At 51.8% G+C, this 20,012-nt stretch overlaps 1 protein-coding gene across 1 annotated transcript in view; it reads left to right on the plus strand.

The window, feature by feature from the left end:
• VDR (vitamin D receptor) overlaps positions 1-20,012 on the plus strand; it is a 53,166-nt gene that overhangs the window by 23,461 nt on the left and 9,693 nt on the right. Inside the window, exons 2-5 of the mRNA XM_032420804.1 lie at positions 495-642; positions 10,882-11,012; positions 17,541-17,725; positions 17,978-18,098. Coding sequence (XP_032276695.1) covers positions 497-642; positions 10,882-11,012; positions 17,541-17,725; positions 17,978-18,098 — 583 coding nt within the window. The 5' untranslated portion in view covers positions 495-496. The remainder of the gene's footprint in view (positions 1-494; positions 643-10,881; positions 11,013-17,540; positions 17,726-17,977; positions 18,099-20,012) is intronic.

A 20,012-nucleotide genomic window follows, 5' to 3' on the forward strand; every position in this document is an offset into this window, starting at 1 on the left:
CCTTTTCTCATGGAGGGGGCACTGGGCAGAATAGAGGCCTCTGACTTGCTGCAGGTCTGCTACGGAGATGAGCCCATGCCGGCAGTAGGCGAATGTTCACTCAGGTCATCCTTCCTCACACCCTGGGAAGAAAACGCCATTCTTCAGGGGAGGGTGGTAGGGCACAGACAGGCTAAATGCGTCACCCAAACGAGCCCGCCTGGTGGGCGGCAGGTGTGGCCTTTGAACCCAGACCAGGCTGTGAGCGGCTTCACCGCCGTCGTGTCCCCGCAGATCACTCCTGACGTGGGGAAGGGAGCCCTGCTTCTGCTCCCCAGAGAGTCAGGAGGGGAAGCTGCCGCATGGAGAGTCACGAGGTGAGGGCGCCCAGCCTGGGACCTGGGGAGCTGCCCAGCCTCGCTGAGCTTCCGCCAGATGGGGGTGGGTGAGCAAAGGATGCTAGCCAGCCTTGGCACTGACCCCCTCTGGCCTTGGCCTCCTTGCTGTTCTTGCAGGGATGGAAGCAATGGCAGCCGGCGCTTCCTTGCCTGACCCTGGCGACTTTGACCGGAATGTGCCTCGAATCTGTGGGGTGTGCGGAGACCGAGCCACAGGCTTTCACTTCAACGCTATGACCTGTGAAGGCTGCAAAGGCTTCTTCAGGTGAGTCCTCCCCAAGGGCAAGGGGACAGAGAGCCCTTCTTGCCCGTGAAGAGAACCCCCACATCTTCCATGTCTCCTTCCTTCCCATGCCCATGGGACATGCTGGCTCTTACAGCCACTGGGAGTGACGGGGTCTTGGGGAGGGTATCTCCTTCCTCCCCTCCCCTCAGCTCCAGCTCTGTCCTCTGCCCCTCTCAGAAATGGTTTTCCTGAGACTGTTATCTAGGTACCCATCTTTCCATGACCCCTTTGACCCACGGCCCTAACCCGTGTGTCTGTCCTTCTGGAGTGAACCTCCTAACAGACTGATGATCACAGGCATGTCCTTGAGGAAGCCCCAGAACTTGGCCTCAGAGCTCATCCTCTGATCCAAATCAAACCATTCCTTGGAACAAGGGGAACTGCACCCAGGCTGGATCTCCATTCTTGGTCTGCGCCCGTGTCTTCACCCGTGGCTCGCCGTCCCAGGTTGGAAAGCTCGAGCAATGTCAGCAATGTGCCAGCACTTCTGTTCAGTCAGGGCCAGTTTCTCTACCAGCTGCCTCTTCTCTCCTCCAATGAGCCCAGTGTCACAAGTGCCAACAGTATGGGGAAAGTACTGGAAAGGCCGGACGAAGGGTGTTCCCATCGGAAGCCAGGACAGGAGGATGGGAAAGTGATGCATTACAATATGGATCTGGGAACCAGGAGAAATGTGCATTTGGCATATGTAGGAGAGAGAGCAAGAGGGAGGAAAGCCTGGAAGGACCCATCAAAGAGCGGGCTTCTGTAGAGTAGTCTTAACTGGAGGTGAATAAAGAGAACGGGGCCTTTGGCCATCAAGAGGGAAAAGAGTGAATCAAGTCCAGAACAGGGATGCGGAGGTCGGCCTGGTTCTCTGAACTGAGGGACTCACCCAGCGGCTTCGAGGGCAGAGTGAATCAGAGCCTGGGACTTGAACGGTACCTGTCCCCACCCCCCACCCCCAACTCAAGGACCCGTGGGCCGTTGTGAACACAGCTCCCAACTCACCTGCCCTCTGTCCCGGGAACCAACAGGCCTGGAGTTTCATTGCCTTGAGCAGTCACTGGGCAGTGGGGTTTCTGTGGGTGCTAATTGACTGTTTGGCCTGGCGCGGGTTGCCCGCTTGGCTTCCTGGCAGGCTGCTCCCCAGCTTGGGGAACCAGACGGGCAGCATCACTGGCTCCAGATCCTGTTGCCATGTCTCTCATTCCTCTGCACTTCCTGCAGGGTGGGCCTTCCAGAACCCAGGTGCCACCTGGCCCTTTCCTGCCAGTGGCGAAGGGCGGTGGGAGCACCTTCGGGCTGCTTCCTATCATAAGAGCAGGCAGAGATGCATGGGCTATCGAGCGGGCTGTGCCATTGTATGTCCTGGCTCAAATCTTCTGACTTCTCTGTTTCGGTTACCTCAACTAAGCGTCTGAGTTTAATATGTGACCCCTTTCGTATATAGCGTTAATCTGAGGATTGATGAGATGACATGTATAAAAGCACTTTAAAAGACATAAAGTATAGTTGCGCCTGGGTGGTGCAGTCAGTCCCTCCTCCCCCTGCCCCTCCTCTCTCTCTCTCTCTCTCTCCAGTTAATAAGTAAATACATCTTTTTAAAAAAAGACATAAAGTACAATATGCTATTCTTGAGACTGATGGGTCAATACTTAGGTCCTTAATGGAACACTGTCCTAATAAAACAAACACAAGGCTCTCCAGCCAGCCACCCACCTTTTGTTTTTTTCTTTCACACACTCACTCCCCAGATTTTAATGAGCATCTATGACCAAGGCACTGGGCTAAGAGCTGGCAATATGTGGGCTCTCACCAAAGGTTGTCTGTCACCAATCTGCAATCCGAAGATCTCCAACAGTTCTTGGGGCTGTTTGGTTAATCCATAGAACCCTGCCCCCAATCCACTCTTTCTAAGCCATCTATCCCCGGGGCTCAGCTCTGAGAGATGGGACTCTTAGGTGGCTGCTCATGGGGTTATGACAGATTGAAGGTCACTAGAGTGGCTCCAGCCCCGTGCACCGGTGCATCCTGCCTTCACATACACTACTAGGCTCCAAATTCTTGAGACGAGACCATGTTAGGGTCTGGGTGGAGGGAGGACAGGTTCCCTCATGCCCAGGGCCAGGTGTGGGAAATGGCCAAATGGACAGGGATGGTACGTTTGCACACCCACGTCACCACAGTGTGGCTCTGATGCCCGTGGGCACATAATGCTGCTGTCACCCACCCTGGGCCCCTCCCTCCAGCAACCCCTGCTGGCATTATGGGCAGCGTGCTGTTTTTGTCGTGTTACCCTGTCCTTGTCTACCTTGTATCTTTACCGTCGCTGCCTTGATGACGGGGCCAGCGGTCTTTCTGAAGAGCCAAATCTCTTATTGTTTGTCTTGATTTTGTTTGATAAACACACACACACACACACACACACACACACACACACACGCCCCAATGGTCGATCTTCATTATTCGTGGATTCTGTCTTTGCAAATTCGCCCACCTGTTAAAATTTCCTTGTAATCCCCACATCAATACTTCCAGCAATTTTGTGGTCATTTCCGGACGTGCTCAGAGTGGTGAAAAATTCAAGTCCCCTGAGGCACACATTCCCAGCCACGGAGGAGCAAGGTGATGCTCTGCCTTCTTGTTTCAGCTCTCATGCTACCAAAAAAGTGTCCTTTTGGTGGGCTGTCTAGTGCCACGGTTTTTGCGTTTTTGAGCTTTTCGATGGTGATCTCACTGTTTAAGATGGGCTTAAGCGTAGTGCCAAAGTGCTGTTAAGAGGTCCTAAGCACAAGAATGCTTCGATGTACCTTATAGAGAAAACCTGTGTTCAAGAAGCTTCGCTCAGACATGAGCTATAGTGCTGTTGGCCGAGTTCAGTGTTAATGAATCAACAATATATATTAAGTCAGGTGTCTTTAAATAGAAAGCACACATGAAACAAGGTGATGTATTGATTGATTGATGAAAATGTTGTGACCAGAGGCTCGCTGGAGGCTAGCCCTAGGAACAATGGTTCAGTGTGTGTTGATTCAGCGTTCACGTTGACTTCACAGAACAGAACTGCTGCCAATAAGAATCAACTAAATATACATAATTGCTCCTCTTTTCTCCCCCCTTCGCCTGCTTCTTCTTTGCTTCATCCAAATTCTATTCGATGTTTATCCATCTTACTCTAGTTGAAATAGAGCCCTCTTGTCACTTATGTCTGTTTGCAAAATCCTGATCCCAGGAAGAAAAGTCTCTACCAGTGGGGTACCTTCTCTGTATCAGGCTCCACATCCTTAGGAACACAAAGATAAGTGCAACCGAGTCCTTGCTCTCAGGGAGTTCACCCTGCCCGTTCATGATCGTTCTCAAGGAAAGAGCATCCCTTTAGTGCTGGGTCACTGATGATTTTCCAAGCGCTGAGGACCAGTAATCTCATTTGACCCTCAGTGTTTGGTTTGACTTCCAAGATAGTCAAACTAACCTGCCCTAGGAGCTAGTTGTGGTCATCCTAGCAGGTCCAAAACTCATAATCAAACCAAAATGGGATTATGAAGGTTGGACAGTGACCACAGTTCTATTGATCAATGGTCAGGAATTAGAGACCATCACTGGCCAATTCCTCCTACAAGTTATCTCATGCTGTTTCTGCTTCCTGCTCTCTGGAATGTGTGGACATCCTCAGGGAAAAGGGATATTTCCAGTGTGAAGAAAACGTTGGCATAGGCAGGCTTCTAAGAGGTTATATGTCTTGGTTATGTTAACACCGGAACATAAGTAAAGGCCAGAGGGGAAAAATATGTAGGTCTACTACAAAGTAGATAGTGGGTGATCGATGGAGGTGAATGAATCTCTGGTCATGGGTGGCTTAGTCCAGGCTCTAATATAAAGGGAAAGGTATAAAGGACAGAGAAGAAAATCAGAGGGACCACTTTGATGAAGAGAATGAAGAGTACGGTGAAATTTAAGAGGTGGTCCTGGAAAGCAGGGTTGAGAAACAGATCAATGTTAGCCTCTTCCTCTTCTTCCTGCCTGTTGATACCTTCTTAATCCAGACGTTGCCCTGCCAGCACCGAGCTAACAAATACGGTGTGGAGAAATATCTTCTCGTTTGCTGGCCCCAAGGTTCTCAGGGACCTTGTTCATTATGAGTCCTGTGGAGTGCAGGGGGCAAAAGGCAGGCTGGTGAGGATCCGGGAACACGGGAATGTTCTGGCTTTCAGGAAGGCCACCCAGCTGATGCTGCAGGAGCCGTGATGTGAAGGCGAGCAAAGAAAGGGGGCAGATGTCCAGTGACTTAAAACTCAAAGTGCGCACAAGCACTGGAGTAATCAGAGAGGAGAGAGGAGCATCTGTCCAGGGCATTCCATGGGCGCAAGTAAATGAGTCACCACAAAGTGAGTGTTGCTGGAGAAAACTTTGTCCAGTTCAGCTTGGCAGCTGGCCCCCTTCCATGGCGGCTCAAGGCTGTGAATGAAAGAGAACAAGGAAGGTGATCTATGGACGGGCCAAGAGTAGTTTTGGAAGTTTGGGTAGAGGAGGCCAGAATATTTAGAGAGGAAATGTCACTGGAGTTGCCAAGAAAGGCAGTTGCAAGCATGTGAAGAAGATCTTGTGTGTCTTTGGGAACTCAGCACTTTCATCAAGGCTCATTGGCATGAAGTCACTCTCAGCACACGTCGGGGGGGGGGTCCTCTCTGTGATATGGCAGTATGGGGCCGGTGGAGAGGACCACCAGAGGTCACCCCACACTTCCAAACTGCCCATCTCGGGGTCTGCTTCTATCCCAATGGCTTTGTCCTAGAGGAGACCTTCAAACAGCCTCTGCTGAATGCTCTTAGACTTTTTTTTTTTTTAATTTACTTGAGAGAGAGAGAGAGAGAGCAAGTGAGAGAGAGAGAACAAGCCATGGAGGAGGAAGGGGCAGAGGGCGAGGGACAAGCAGGCTTCCCACTGAGCAGAGAGTACATGTGGGGCTTGATCCCAGGACCCCGGGACCATGACCTGAGCTGAAGGCAGACGCTTAACTGACTGAGCCCCCCAGGTGCCCCTGGACTTTTAGGGGCATGTTTGGACTGCTGCTCTGGCTTGGATTGAAATATGGTACATTCACAATGAGGACCATATTAGGGAAGAATACCAGAAGCTTTGGAATCAAACAGACCTCGATTCTGATCCCACTTTCATACTTATTAGCATTGTGACATGAAGCAAGGGATTTAACTTCCCAGTGCCTTTTCTTACCACCTGTAGAATAGGAATAGAGCCTATCCTGCAAGGCTGTTGAGACAGTCGGAGGTGATGCATGAAGTCCAGGCACATAAGGCTCTCAGCAAGTGCTCGCTGTTATCCTCGTCCTTCTGTAGTGTTTGTGTCTGAGAGCAGACAGTCCTTTTCTCTCCTCTATCACGGAACCTGGAATGTGTGTGTAAATAATCCCTGTGTATGGTTAAAAAAAAAAAAAAGAAGCGGCAGCAAATAGTTCAAAAGGGCATCTAAGTGAAAAGTAAGTCTCCTCTACCCAATTCTCACGTGCCTACCTCCTCCCGAAGCTGTCACTGGGACCAGCTCATTGCGTTTGCTTCCAAATTCTCTATATAAGAGCGCATGTATGGGTTTATGTGTGCACACACACGCACGTGCACAGAAGATGGGAGTGTACTATCCTCGCCCCTCTGCATCTTGCTTTGATCCACTACAGAACGCTTCCTCAGGCTGGTTCCCGTGGCCACGGTCTTCCCCTGTCCTTTCCGCAGCCCCGTCATTTTGTATGGAGCTACTGAGATGTAAGGGGCCAGTTCTCCATACAGTGCTGCAGCGACCACCTTCATGCACGTGTCTTCGGGCCCACGGGCTGATGTACTCACAGGATGAACTCCCGGAAGTAGGTTCACTGCGTTAAAGGCTCTGTGCCTTTTACGTGTTGGTGGATATTGCCCAACTGCCATCCAAAAAAGAGGCTCGCGCTCTCTACCACAGTGTTAACCTAGCTTCCTGTAGAGTTGGCTTTTTAAACTCCCCTGAGAAGCCCTTGTTGCTGCCACACACAGATGTGCCGTGTGGGGTCCTCCCTATCAGACCCTGTTGGTCTTGCCCATCAGGAGCTCCGACAGACTCCTGGATCCACTCCGGGCTCTGAGATTGCCGTGATACTCAGGGCTGCAGTGGAGACAAAGCCAGAGCTCCCACTTGGGCCCCAGGCTGGGGTTTTTCAAGGTGGGTCTCTGGTGATGGGGCCACCTACCTGAGAAGAACCCTACGGTCCCAGGCCTGAGACCCTGGCCCCAGGCACTTCATGCTTCTGTGAACAGCTTGTCTGTCATGTTTTGATGAATTGGTCAATGTCCTCTCTCACCCCTGACTTTCTAGAAACTGTGTCTATATTTAGCCTGGTTGCACCACCCCAACCCCTCCTTCCTGAGCTGGGGTATAATTGCCAACCATCCAGAGGATGACAGGGTCCAGGCTCAGAGAGCAGCTAAGGCAATGGGCTCCCATGGAAACTCGAAGCTCTTATTTCTCAAAACCAAAGCCGCTCACAAGCAATTAGCATGCGGAGGAAGGCAGGGCAGGGCGTGGATCTTCGGGACAAAGCACAGAGCCAGGGCTGGCCAGTCTGGCTGCCCTGCCTGCTCACGGGCAGAAGTAGATGGCAGCCGCAAGTGTGGAGTGCCCTTAGAAGGCTGGAGAATGGGGAAGAACTGGGCCCCGGAGCCTGCGGGACCTGCAGCCCTGGCAACTATGCTGGGCGGGACACACTGGCTGGGGGGGCGGGGGGGAGGACCTGGGTCTGCCTGTTGGAGCTGGCGAGGGAGCATTCCCTCCCCTGAACACTGATGGACACTCCAGAGTGTGACAGTTCTTCGTGACGGCTAACCTCCATGTTCCTGGCTACAATTCCAGGGTCTTGTCTCTGATTCTGTATTTCGAGGAGCCAGGGAAGAGCTGCTTAGTATAATTTTTCATAATAATAATTCAAGAGCTCCATAAATTTATAGGCTGCTTTCTGCATCACTCAAATAACGTGGAGACATGTGGCAAAGTTGGTGTTCTTTGGGATAAAGTATGGCAATGGGTGAAAGGCATGGGTGTGAGCCTTGCCATGGGATAATGTGTCTGGCCAGAAGGACTTGTAACATTTTCTTTCTTCCTTCCCTCCTTTCCTTCCTTCCTCTCTCCCTCCCTCCCTCCCTCCCTTCCTTCCTTCTCCTCCCCCTCCTTCTCCTTCTCCTGTTTTGCTTCTCAGTATTCATGAGCTTCCTACTATAACTACAAAGCTGGAAGCAAGGACACGGGGTTTTTTTCCCCCCAGTATTTTCTTTGAAGCCAGCTCTGCATTTTTTTTTTTTTTTTTGGATTCCTACCCAGCCTCGTTAGAGTCCGTTTCTGTTGTCCGGCAAAGCTGGGCTGAGTAGTTATCTCCAGCGCTCCTGCGTGTGGAAGCCTGGGGTGGGCTTCAGATTTACAATGAGGAAGATCCAAGAAAGATGGTGAAGTGCTTCCTTCTGAGCAAACTTGCAGCTGGGGGACGTGCCCCGCAGTGAGAGTCAGAGGCAGGTGCACTAGAGCCCAAGGAAGGAGAGACAGGTCCCTGGGGGATGTGGGGCTGCCTCTCACCTGGGGCCTCAGGAAGCTCTCAATCCCCAGCACAGGGCTGGTGAGAGGGTTTGGCTCATGTGTCTGGAGGTGCCACACATAAGTTATGCTCCTCTTGGTGCCTAAAGCCCTAGAGAATTAACAGGAAGAGCCCTGAGCCAGACAAGACAGTGGGTGGGAGGATAGAGCAGACCCTCAGCTCCTGGGCAAAGTGCCTGGTTGTAAAAAAAAAAAAAAAAAGGAAATGAGAGTTTACGCAGAATTAGAAACTTCTGGCCCTTGAGTAAGTTTAGAGAATTACAGGCATCCTGGGGCCTGAACATTTGTGGTAACAGGCGGAGCCTCAGGAACCATAATTGGGAAGGAGGGAAAGGAGTAAAGGGGTGAATCAATCTCATATCCTGTGGTGATGATAGTAGCTCATTTCAGGGTAGCCAAGGTACTTCCATATTTGCCTGTCCCTCTGGAGAGCTACAATAGATGGATGCAGGCTCAAGGAGAAAGGCTTTCTCTTTCCATTAAGGTAGGCAAAAGCCTGGTATACGATCTCTCTCTGGGTAGTCACCACAGGGTGGGTGTGGCCGTTGGTGGGCTGGACTCGACCCCCATAGCCTCGTGCTGTTCTACCTCCCCATGGAGCCCAGTCTACTGGGGGCCCCCTTAGGTCAGGAGAGGGGCAACAGGAGGGTACTGGGGGCCAGGGTCCAAAACCAAGAGCAGCTACCTCGTGGGCCACTGAGTAATCCTTGGCCTTGAGTTGTTCTCAAGGGCCAGCTGCCGGAGCTGTTTGCCTATAGGCTCTACTTCATTGAGCACCTTGAGTTTCTAGGGATGAGAGCGGTGTGTTCAATCCAAGAAGCCAAAAGCCGAGCCTCACATCTCTAACAGCCAACTGGGGAGCCTTCACTTCTTGCTGAATCCCCTCACTGATAAGTTTCTTCCCTTCAGTGGTCTCACCTAAAAGATGAGGAGGTACACCAATAGTCTCTTGGGTCATCCCCTAATCTTAGAGTCTGATTACCTGTGACTGGTGGCAGGCCATTTCTGTGTTCTCTTCTCCACTATCCCATGGGTCCCCATCTGTCCATGTCGACTGATGAGTATGTTTGTCCCAAACCCCATTTGTCTTCTAGTGAATGTGAAGAGTGAGTCATTTTTCACCAAGAAACATAACTAGTGTGTGACTAGCTCATCTCTGAGAGAGGGAAATAGTTGGGCCTGGGCCTTTGCTCACAAGGTTTGAGCATCTCCTTGGAAGATGCTGCTGGTCCCAGAGACAGTGATTCTGCCACCATCTTTCCCCAACTAAATCCTGTCACCTGTCCCCGGGCAAAAAAACTGGGGCCTGCCCCTATTGGGGCTGGGAAGAGTATGAGGAACCCCTACGACACAGATGATGTAGCCTCCTGAAAGTCCAATGTGGTGTGGCTGGCAGCAGAAAGCCAGAATTAGGAAAATGAGCCCTCAAGCTTGCACATGCACGCATGGGCACACATGTGTGTGCACGTCCCCCCACACACATAATTTTACGTAGAATACCAGGGGCCCGGGGCTACTGGCTTCCCAGCTAAGAACCTTCAGTAGGTTTCTGTCCTGCCACAGTCCTTTCTTCCTCTGCCTTTCGGTGTGCAGGGTGCGGGTCTCTATGATAATCACCTGTGACCAACAACGAACAACCAGCCCCTAAAAAGGAAGTAAGCCATCAAAGGTGTTATCAATAGAGATGTTAAAAGGATTGAAGTTCCCTGGTTAGCTTTCTATAAAAAACCAACCCTAAAGGCCCTCATTGCCACCCTGTCGGGACCCCTTTCACTCTTGAGAGCTTTTTCTGTATTTTCACTTAATAAACTGCTATCGCTTTACTCTCACACACACACACACACACACACACACACACACACACACACACACACACACACAAAGAAGCCCAGGCCAGACCTCAGGGCTCCCACCCACTCATCTGGCCTTTTCTCTCTGGGCGTGTGATCTGGAGGCCTCGAGCTATGGTCTGGGCCCCTTCTCCCTTCGTGCACCCACGCACATGTCTGTCCCTGGACCAGGGATGCTCTAGCCATAGATCTCCAGACTCCGGATCACAGACCTGCCGCCAGCGTCCTCACCTCCCATAATGGCTCACTACAAGCAGTGACGGCTGATCTGCAGATTTTAGTATTTTAAAAAATGTCCCTAATTCACTCATGTATTTCCTGTGTAATAATAATAATAATAAAAAGAGTGAGAAGTAGAGTACCATAAGAGTAAATCAGGGGTGCCGGGCTGGCTCAGTTGGTAGAGCAGGCGACTCTTGATCTCAGTCAGGGTCATGAATCCAAGCCCCACGTTGGGTGTAGCGCTCACTTAAAAAAATGAAAGTGATAATAAATAAATCCTTTCAAATACTAAAAAAAAAAAAAGGTAAAGCGATGATGGGAGCAGAGTAGGCAGTGAAAGCCTAGAGCGTGGGGGAGGGGAGTGGTGGTCGCTGGGAGTGGCAGGGGCTGGGCCCCAAACCCTCTGTGGGAGACAAGGAGATCAGGGGTGGGGGGCAGCCTTGTGGGCAGGTCTCGGTGGTCACAGCCCCAGCAGGCAGCCAGGGCTGTGGCTGGAAGGCGGGTGACCTGGAGCTGGCATGTGCTCTCTCTCCCCGGGCAGGCGAAGCATGAAGCGGAAGGCGCTGTTCACCTGTCCCTTTAACGGGGACTGTCGCATCACCAAGGACAACCGCCGCCACTGCCAGGCCTGCCGGCTCAAGCGCTGTGTGGACATCGGCATGATGAAGGAGTGTGAGTGCCCGGGGCCAGGGCGGGGGTGGCACTGGAAGAGGACGGTCGGAGCTGCTCTTTAGGCAGGTTTGGCCCAAGAGGTCTTCGTGCCATTCCCCTGGGGCTGCCGGCACCGGGGGCCTGGAGCTGGGGCCCTGCGGCCAGAACAACAGGGTCAGAGGCCCCAGGGTTGTTTGGACTTTGGGAGAGTAGGCTGCTGAAGTTGGGGAGGGGCAGGGGTTTTGGGGAGAATAAGTATTCAGAGCATTCGGGTCCTGCCCTGCCCTGGCCTTCGGGCCACTCTGGGGCAGATCTGTGGGCCGGAGCCCAGGGGAGACCAGGGGGAAAGACTCTGTGAGGGGAAGCACTGGACTCTAGGATGGCCCTCCAGATCCAGATGGAGAGAGAAGAGCAGTCCTATAGGACTTCTTGTCCAGCTCTTGGGGTGGAGGAGAGGACCAGTGGCAGATTGACTTGTTCTAACCCTTAGTTAAAAACAACCCCTGGACTTTGCATCTGAGCTCTGGTGCCAGTTACTTGGTAACCAGAGTAGCCATTGAATTTGGCGGACCCTGGGAGGGGCGAGCCAGGCCCTCCCTGGGCTAGAGACCAGGACCCTGGGCTGGCCTGGGCACGGGTGCCCTCTGCACTTTCCACCCTGCTCAGCCTCTTGCTCACTCCTGTCTGCAGTCTGCACACCGATCCCCTCCTTGGCCCCGGGACAGAGCCTATGCCTGGCTAAGCTGGGACCTGAGGAGGCTTAGGAGGCGTGCTCAGATGCAGGCAAGCCTGGAGGCCCTCCTAGCTATGGGGCTATGGTTTTGGGGGTGAGGGAGGCAGGTACGGGGAAGATGTGTCCACAACAAGGGAAGCGTCACAGGACAGGGCTTAGGGGATGGAACATTTCTTCCCTGATGGGAAAAAAAAATTCTCTGTTATTGGGGAACAGAGACAGAATGAAGACCCTCATGGGGGGCCTCCTCCTTGGGCCTTGACAGGCTCCCCTCTGGTGGGTCACAGCCCTTCACTCCTGATCCCGGCTCTCCCGTCAACACTGGCAGGCCTTGAAGAAGTTTCCAGGCTGTTGTTCCTCCTCGCCCCCACGGGAGTGTGCAGGCCTGGACATGCTGATCTCTCCTAGCGCAGTCCCCTGCCCCGCCCAACTCCTGTGTTTATCCTGGAGCAGAGGAGGCCAAGGCTGAGTGCCTCATGGGGCTTCTCACACACTGGCTTAGTGTGGTCCGCCCTGTGCGAGGCACTAGGGTGAACACAAACAAGATGCAGTGGACACAGCCCCTGCTCCTGCCCCCAAGGGGCACACATCCTCCACAGGGCAGGGAGCCTGGCTCTGAGGCTCTGCTAACCAAGAACAGCACAGTTCCACCGCTGGGATTCAGTAAGACTCTGCCCTAGAGGTTCTGGGCAGGGCCAGCCTCACTGAAGTCCCAGACACTCCTCTCCTATGTCTCAGGACGAAGGAGATGTCCCATCAGCTAAGAATAGGAAGAACACTTAGAAATCATCTGAGACTCACAAAGGTAAAAATATCAGGATTGGAGTCAGAAAGCAAGTCTCCGTGTCTGCTTCTAGATCTCTTCTGGTCCCCAAAGACAGCACTGCATCCATGGTGATAAACAGGTTTTGGGTGCATCAGGGTGCCCCTAGGAATACCGTGTGGTGATGGGAGCCAGCAATCCGGAAGTGGATGCCCACCCCAAACCCCAACAGCTTTGTGCTTCAGTCACCCAAAACACAGCCCCAGTCTTCCCCAACAGAGCCCTGTGCCCCACCTGCTATATGCCCAGTGCAGCTCTGTGTCCCCCACACTCAGGATGCCCGTGCACGGAGCTGTAGTGAGTTAGCTGTGGGCTAGTGGAGCTGGGTTCTTGGAGTCTGGGTAAATGAAAACCTGGAGCCAGCACTAGGCTTGTTCCTCTCCACTACTCCAAGGGGAGGTCCCTCAGGAAGGGCTGTAGTGCTCAGACTCAAGTCAGCCAGCTGAGAGAAGTCTGTCAGAGTGGTCTGGGCCTGGAGCTCCCAGCTCTGAACCCTAGGAGAGCTGCTCATTTATCATGTGGGTTGGCTGTTGCCTTAAGGCTCAACCTCCCAGAGACAATTTTGTGTCAACATTTGTAAAACCATAGGACACCCCAAGACTCCCTCTGAAGGGACCTGCAAACACAGGCTCCCTTCTGGCAGAAGCAGAGCTAATAAGATGGTATGGTATCAACATTCTAACCTGGGTCTGTTTGCTTCCAAAGGCCAGGCCTGTGGGCTCTACCTGGGTGCAGCCCGCCAGGTACCCCCAGTGGGCCAGAGCTCTTCCACTGCGCATTTCCAGGCACATCTGGTCCCTAAGGGATGGGCTCAAGAGACTGTTCCCACCGAAGACTCCCTTTCTCTCTCTTCAAGTCCTAGTTGACTTGAGTGTGTCCTTGGAGCCCAAGAACTTTCACGGTTGAATTCTTGCTTCTTATTGACCTGTCCTGCACAAAAACACCTCTATGTGAATTTGTTTAATGTTTTTACAGATGTATGTCTTTCCTGCCCCACATTAGCACAGTACCTGGCACAGCATAGGTGCTCAATAAATATGTGTTGAATGACTATTAGCTCCCCAGGATGCTTCTTTGTACCTCTGCATCTCCCTATAGATCAGGAAGATCTCCCAAATCTGATATTGCCTGTGTCATTCATTTGGAAAGACGTTATGTTCTCTTCTCTGATGTTGTCCTTAGGCCACCAGGGGCAACTTGAGGTGTTTTTAAGTTGTTCATGCTTTCAGATCTTGACTTCCAAATGCAGTTCTAGACTTCATGAAGCAGGGAACATCTTGCATGGGAATAAACGGGCGCAAAGCCATTTTAGCGCTCAGCAAGGAGCCTAGAAGGAAGGTGGAGAAGCTACTGAGCAGCCCTGTGGGTTTCACAAGGTCCATGGACACAGCTCATGCACCTTATTCATTGGAGAGCCCATCAAATGCTCTTTCAGAACCTGTTTGCTCTTCTTCTAGGTCAATGGCTTTCAACTCCAAAACATGTGTCCTCCTACATGATAGTAACGGGCGTTTTCAGTAGTGATTCATTGAGAAAATGATTTTTAAAAAATTTCCTGTGCAATTAGTAACCCCCTTTAAAAAAAGACTCATTTCCTAAATCACAGCAGCATCTGCACATGCGAGAGCCTGATGACTTACTCAGTCTCCAGACACTGTTGCCTGGAGGGAGGCCCATGGATTGGCAGCCCGGGGAGAAAATGCCAGATCTCAGCATTTCTTTCTCTAGTACTGCACACCGGATGGCAGTCACCATTTGATGCAGTGATTGAGAGGAATAATGTCATAAGGTTAACCTTGAATCTTCTTAACTTTGTCCTTTTAGAGTAAATCATTTACAAACTTTGCTACTTTATTTATTTTTTCATACTCTTCAGATGGATTGGAACATTTTGTGTGTTCCACAGCTGAGGACAAGAGTCCTACGGAACAGTCATAGCCAATTATAATCAGAGGGGATATGGGGCAGTAGTTACAAACATGAACTCTTAACCGTATTGCCCAGGCCTGAGTACCAGCTTCACCACGTGTTAGCCATGTGACTTGGAGCTAGGTATATAGCCTTGGGTCCCTCATCTGCAAAATGGGGATAATAGCACCCACCCTAAGAGGTTGTTATGAGGACTAAATATCTGTGAGTTAATATTTAAGAAGCATTTAGCGTAGTGCCCGGTACATAAAAAATTCTATATTTTTTATCCATTTTTATTTCATGATTTTTTTTTTCTTACCTAAAACTTGATCACCAGGATTCCCAGCTCCCCAGCAGACTAGAAGTTAACTGTTAAGGGGAAGAAAGGCACCCTTCTAGAGGGAGGCACCAATAAGAAGAGACAACATGGAGCTTACCAGAGAGCGGGAGACTGAAAGCTATGAAACGTAGCACAAGACGTCCAAATCCTAGCAGGCTGAGTCATATAGTGCCCGAACACAGCCCTGTACCGTCCTGAGGTCATACCCTTGCTCCTGCAAAGTCCAATAATTGTTCCGAATGATGCCTCTGAATCATCAAGTAAAGGTTACATGATGTTACAGGTGTTCTGTTACAAGGTAGTCTGTCTTGAAAATATTTCAATCACAGTTATTTAAATTGAAAAGGTGAGCGGGGCTCAGGTATCTAGTGGACTGGTATCTGACATGTGCCATCCCGACATGATAGGACACACGTATTGGTGCACTTCTCACTGTCATTTCCTGAGCAGAGGACAATGACTAGCACATAGTAGGTACAATCAGTGTGGATGTGTTAAGTGTCCAGTCTCTCAGACTACTGAGCAAACACGGTGGCCAGGAAGCTTCGCTGGGCTAGCCATTAGGGGGAAACACGGGTAACCTATCATTCTAGTGAAAGAGATCTTGAATATCTTAGGTTCTCTCTATACGGGCATTTATTGGAGCCTGTACTAACCATAACTATTACAGAGAGGAAGACAGTTGGGTGCCAACGTGTGTGGGAAACAGTAGACATACCACAGAAATAAGAAATGAAAGCTCAGTGCAGACCGGGGCAATCCAGAAAGGCTTCACAGTAAAAGAGGGCTGAAGGCTGGGTGCTGGAGGACGGAGAGAACTTGCCCAGCTGTTGGGGAGAGAAGACCCAGTTGGACAGGCAGCCAGCATAAGTGCAAAGGCAGTGACAAGACTGAGCAGGTCACGTTCGCAGGTCAGCAGTCTCAACGTGACTAGAGCAGAAGCAGAAGCAGAATGAGGATGGAAAGTTAGGAAGAAGTAAAATCATGGAGAATCTTGACTTTAACTTGGACCATGGTAAGCAGGAAGGATCCAGAAAAAGTTTCTGAGCAGGAGAGTGACATCATCCTCAGAATCACAAGACATTATCAAAGCCCAGTCGAGCTGAGAAGCATGTCCATGGACGCCTGTAGCATGCCACCCTCGCCCCCCAACTCCAGCCCCAGCCCCTCCTGCATCCACCCTCAGGGGAGCAGGAAAGACCAGACACCTAATCTTGGATTCCCCAGGCGAGGGCCCCACACCCTGCCTTCAACGCAAAGCTCCCTGCTCCTTCCTTTTCTAACCCGCTTGACCTCTTGGGGTCTGAGCAGACACCCACTGTGGGAGAGGGCTGGCAGCTTTCTGGGCAGGTGAGTCAGTCAGCTGGGCGTGGCCTCCTCCAGGCCTCCTTTTAGTAGGGCTTACCTCAGCTGTGGAGGGAACTTGCCATCCCTTGCCACAGGCCTCCCTTCCTGCTGTGCCGGAGGCTTTGGTTGCCCACTCCCCATCCACCCGCACCCCATAGGCTCTCCCTCCACCTCCCGCCAGCTTCTTTCATTCTCCGCCCACCTGAGGGGTCTGGGGCCAGTGGGCCTCTCTTGAAGCCCGGAACCCACCCATCCTGGGGTTCTGGTTGCTTTCCCCGCTCTTGTGAAACTCCCCAGTTCTGTGGGCAGAAGCGCTGGCAACAGCAGCGCAGTTGAGCAAGTAGCTACAGGCCAAGGGCCCCAGTGCCCACTCCTGCCGTCAGCACTCGGCAAGCCCCGGCCAGGAGGTCTGTTTGCCCGGCTGCCGTGCCAGGCATCCCTGCTCACAGCCCCGCCCTCCTCGGCAGCTGCCCAGCGCGGTGAGGTGGGCGCCACCCCAGAAGCCCCCACACCGCCCCACGACGGTGGCCTAGGGTCTCCCCGTCGTCAGACACGCGGGCTAGCGGCTGGAGAGGGCTGCAAGCGAGGGCTTTGAGGTGTTATCTTTGGGACTTTTAGAGGGCTCAGAAACTTCCCTGGGCAGAACTTTCAAGACTGGACAGGCTGGAGGAGGGGTTGTTTTGCAGAGAACCAAAGATGCAGAGTCTTGCTAAGTTGGTCAGAGTAGATCAGACGCCCGAGTTCCATGCCTGGAAACTTGGACGTGGGAATGCCCATGTAGAAGGCTCTTTCAGCATCTCCTAGCTTCCGACACTGGGACTGGCCACACAGTGACTCTCGCCCTTCTTCCCCCCACCCCATGTCTCCGTCAAGATCATGGGCAAATATCTGAGGGAGAAAGACAGGGCTTGACATCTAATAAGCAGCTGCTCTGTGTTACCCATGCATTCAGTTCTCAAAACAGCCATCCTCCAAGGTCAGTGTTGTCGCTCTGCCACCCCACATACCCACGCTTTCTGGAGGAAGGAACCACAAAGGACCTTAGAAGAGGTTTTAATGGAGCAAACTGCTTGTTTGATTAATGAGATGACAAAAGCCCAAAGAGTTCAAACAGTTTGCCCAGAGTCTGATCACTTGCTCCTGAGAACCCAGACGCACTAATAAGGCCTGACCATCCCACCTCTCAGATCGCTTTTCCTCCAGTCTCATGCACCTGCCTTTTCAGTAGAAACCCAGTTTTCCATCCATATGGTGGGCTCGGAGTCCCCCATGGCAGGAAGCGCCCCCCCCCCACCCTGTGAGCCCCTCGCACCTTTTGCCTTTAGCACCTGGAGGGAGGTTTCTCGGAGGAGCTGCAGGCCCCGCCCCCCCGACATCCCCCTTCCTGCCCCACAGTCATCCTGACGGATGAGGAGGTGCAGCGGAAGCGGGAGATGATACTGAAGCGGAAGGAGGAGGAAGCCTTGAGGGACAGTCTGCGGCCCAGGCTATCTGAGGAGCAGCAACGCATCATCGCCATCCTGCTGGATGCCCACCACAAGACCTACGACCCCACCTATGCCGACTTCACCCAGTTCCGGGTACGTCCGCTCCCTGGCTGGCCGGGAAGGATGAGCTGCGAAGTGAAGAGCCGCAGCTGGGGCCGGGGCGTGGGAGTGGGGACGGAGGGCCACGGCCAGCCAGATCCAGGGCAGGGGTAGAGGCTGCTCTGGAATGGGGAAGGCCTCCCCCTCCCGCAGGCCTGCCTCGAAGCCACTCCTGTCAGAGATCGGGGACAAGGTAGGAGAGTGGCCCCCAACGTGAGCTTCTGATACTCCATCTCTCCCTTCCAGCCTCCAGTTCGCGCGGATGGGTATGGAGGGAGCCATTCCTCGAGGCCCTCCTCCCTCCACACGCCCAGCATCTCTGGGGACTCCTCTTCTTCCTGCTCAGATAACTACACAGCCTCTCTAGGTGAGTCGATGCATGCCCCCAGTGAGCCCAGCGGTGGGAGAAGACCCCAGAGCTTCCACAGCCCACCTGTCCTTGGCTGTGGATGGGAAGGTAACACTTTCATACTGTGTGCCACACAGTGTCCTCAGAACACCGCCCCCCCCCCACCTTGTTTTTACGGAAGAGCGCTAACTAGCTGAAGGGCTCATGCTGGGGAAGAGGCCAGGCTGGGGTCTGGCCGGGCAGGGTCTGTCTGCAGAGTCCCTGCTCTTTCCTCCATGCCAGGCTTCTGCTCCTGCCTTCCTCCCTGTGGGTAACCTGGTTCCTTTAAAGGGTATTTTGAGCCTGGGCCTTTTGGGGGGTTCTGTTTTTGTTTTTTTTCCAGTTCTATTGAGATATAATTGACATAGAACATTGTATTCGTTTCACGTATGCAACATAATAATTTGATACATGTATATATTGCAAAATGATTACCACAATAAGTATAGCTACTATCCATCATCTCTCAGAGTTACAAAGTTTTTAATTTCATTGCGCTAAGAACTTTTAAGATCTACTCTCTTAGCAACTTTCAAATATACAAAAGTGTATCATTAACTATAGTCATCAGAGCCTAGAAGGTGACATTTGGAATGGAGGGAGAACATGTAGGTCCCATTGCAGCCTACTTTCACCCCACCCTGAGCTCTGGGGGATCACCACAGCACCGGAGGACTCATCATCTCCAGCTCATCCTTGCTTTCCTTCTTATGGTCCTTTTCCACCTTCTTCTTCATCTTCCTGCTCCATCCTCCCCCTCCCCCTGTCCTTCATCCCTCTGCCTCTCACCCAGCCCTGCTGCCCTCTTCGTGGATCCAGCAGGATGGGAAAACCCCTTCCCTCTGGGGAACTAGAACCCTCAGATACGGTACTTCTGTACTTACTGATGGATCTGGGCCCAGATCCCCAAGAGGTGGGAGGGGTCTCCGTGTCAGCTGGACAAGGATGGCAGTGGAGCCAGACATGGTGTCTACCCACCCAGGAGTGACAGGAGGGAGGTGGTCAGGGACTAAAGAGAAGCAATGACCATTGCAGAGATTGACCCTTTGAGCCCCTCGTCTTATAGGGATTTTTCCCAAGTGTTAATTTTCTTTTTTTTTTTTTTAAGATTTTTTTTTTTTATTTATTCACTTGAGAGAGAGAGAGAGAGAGAGAGCAAGCAAGAGCATGAGCGGGGGGCAGGGGCAGAGGAAGAAGCAGGCTCCCTGTTCAGCAGGGAGCCCGATGTGGGACTCGATCCCAGGACCCTGGGATCATGACCCGAGCCAAAGGCAGATGCTTAACTGACTGAGCCACCCAGGTGCTCCCCAAGTGTTAATTTTCTCTCCTTACTTTGTTGCTCTTTCCAATTGGTGGGGTATTTATTTGCATCGATGAGGATCAGTCTGCATGTTATACATTTAGCTTTTAATAATTCCGTATTATTTAATAGTTTTGATACCCTCATAGGTTAATTGATATGAGGTGCTCAGCTCCACCAATGTTAAGTTCAATATAGCATATATTGATTTAAAGGAACACCTGGCTGGCTCAGTTGACATAGCATGCAGTTCTTGATCTCAGGGTCATGAATTCGAGCCCCACGTTGGGCATAGAAATTACTTAATTTAATAAATAAATAAATAAGATTCAAACTAGTTAACATTTTTAATTTAAAAATATTTTTTAAAGATTTTATTTATTTATTTGACACAAAGAGAGAGAGACAGCTAGAGAGGGAACACAAGCAGGGGGAGTGGGAGAGGGAGAAGCAGGCTCCTGGCTAAGCAGGGAGCCTTATGCAGGGCTTGATCCCAGGACTCTAGGATCATGACTTGAGCTGAAGGCAGACGCTTAATGACTGAGCCACCCAGGCATCCCTTTAATTTAAAAATATTAAGCAAAGGTAATACA

This window comes from Phoca vitulina, unplaced genomic scaffold, assembly GCF_004348235.1.
Source record: "Phoca vitulina isolate PV1807 unplaced genomic scaffold, GSC_HSeal_1.0 scaffold23, whole genome shotgun sequence".
NCBI lineage: Eukaryota > Metazoa > Chordata > Mammalia > Carnivora > Phocidae > Phoca > Phoca vitulina.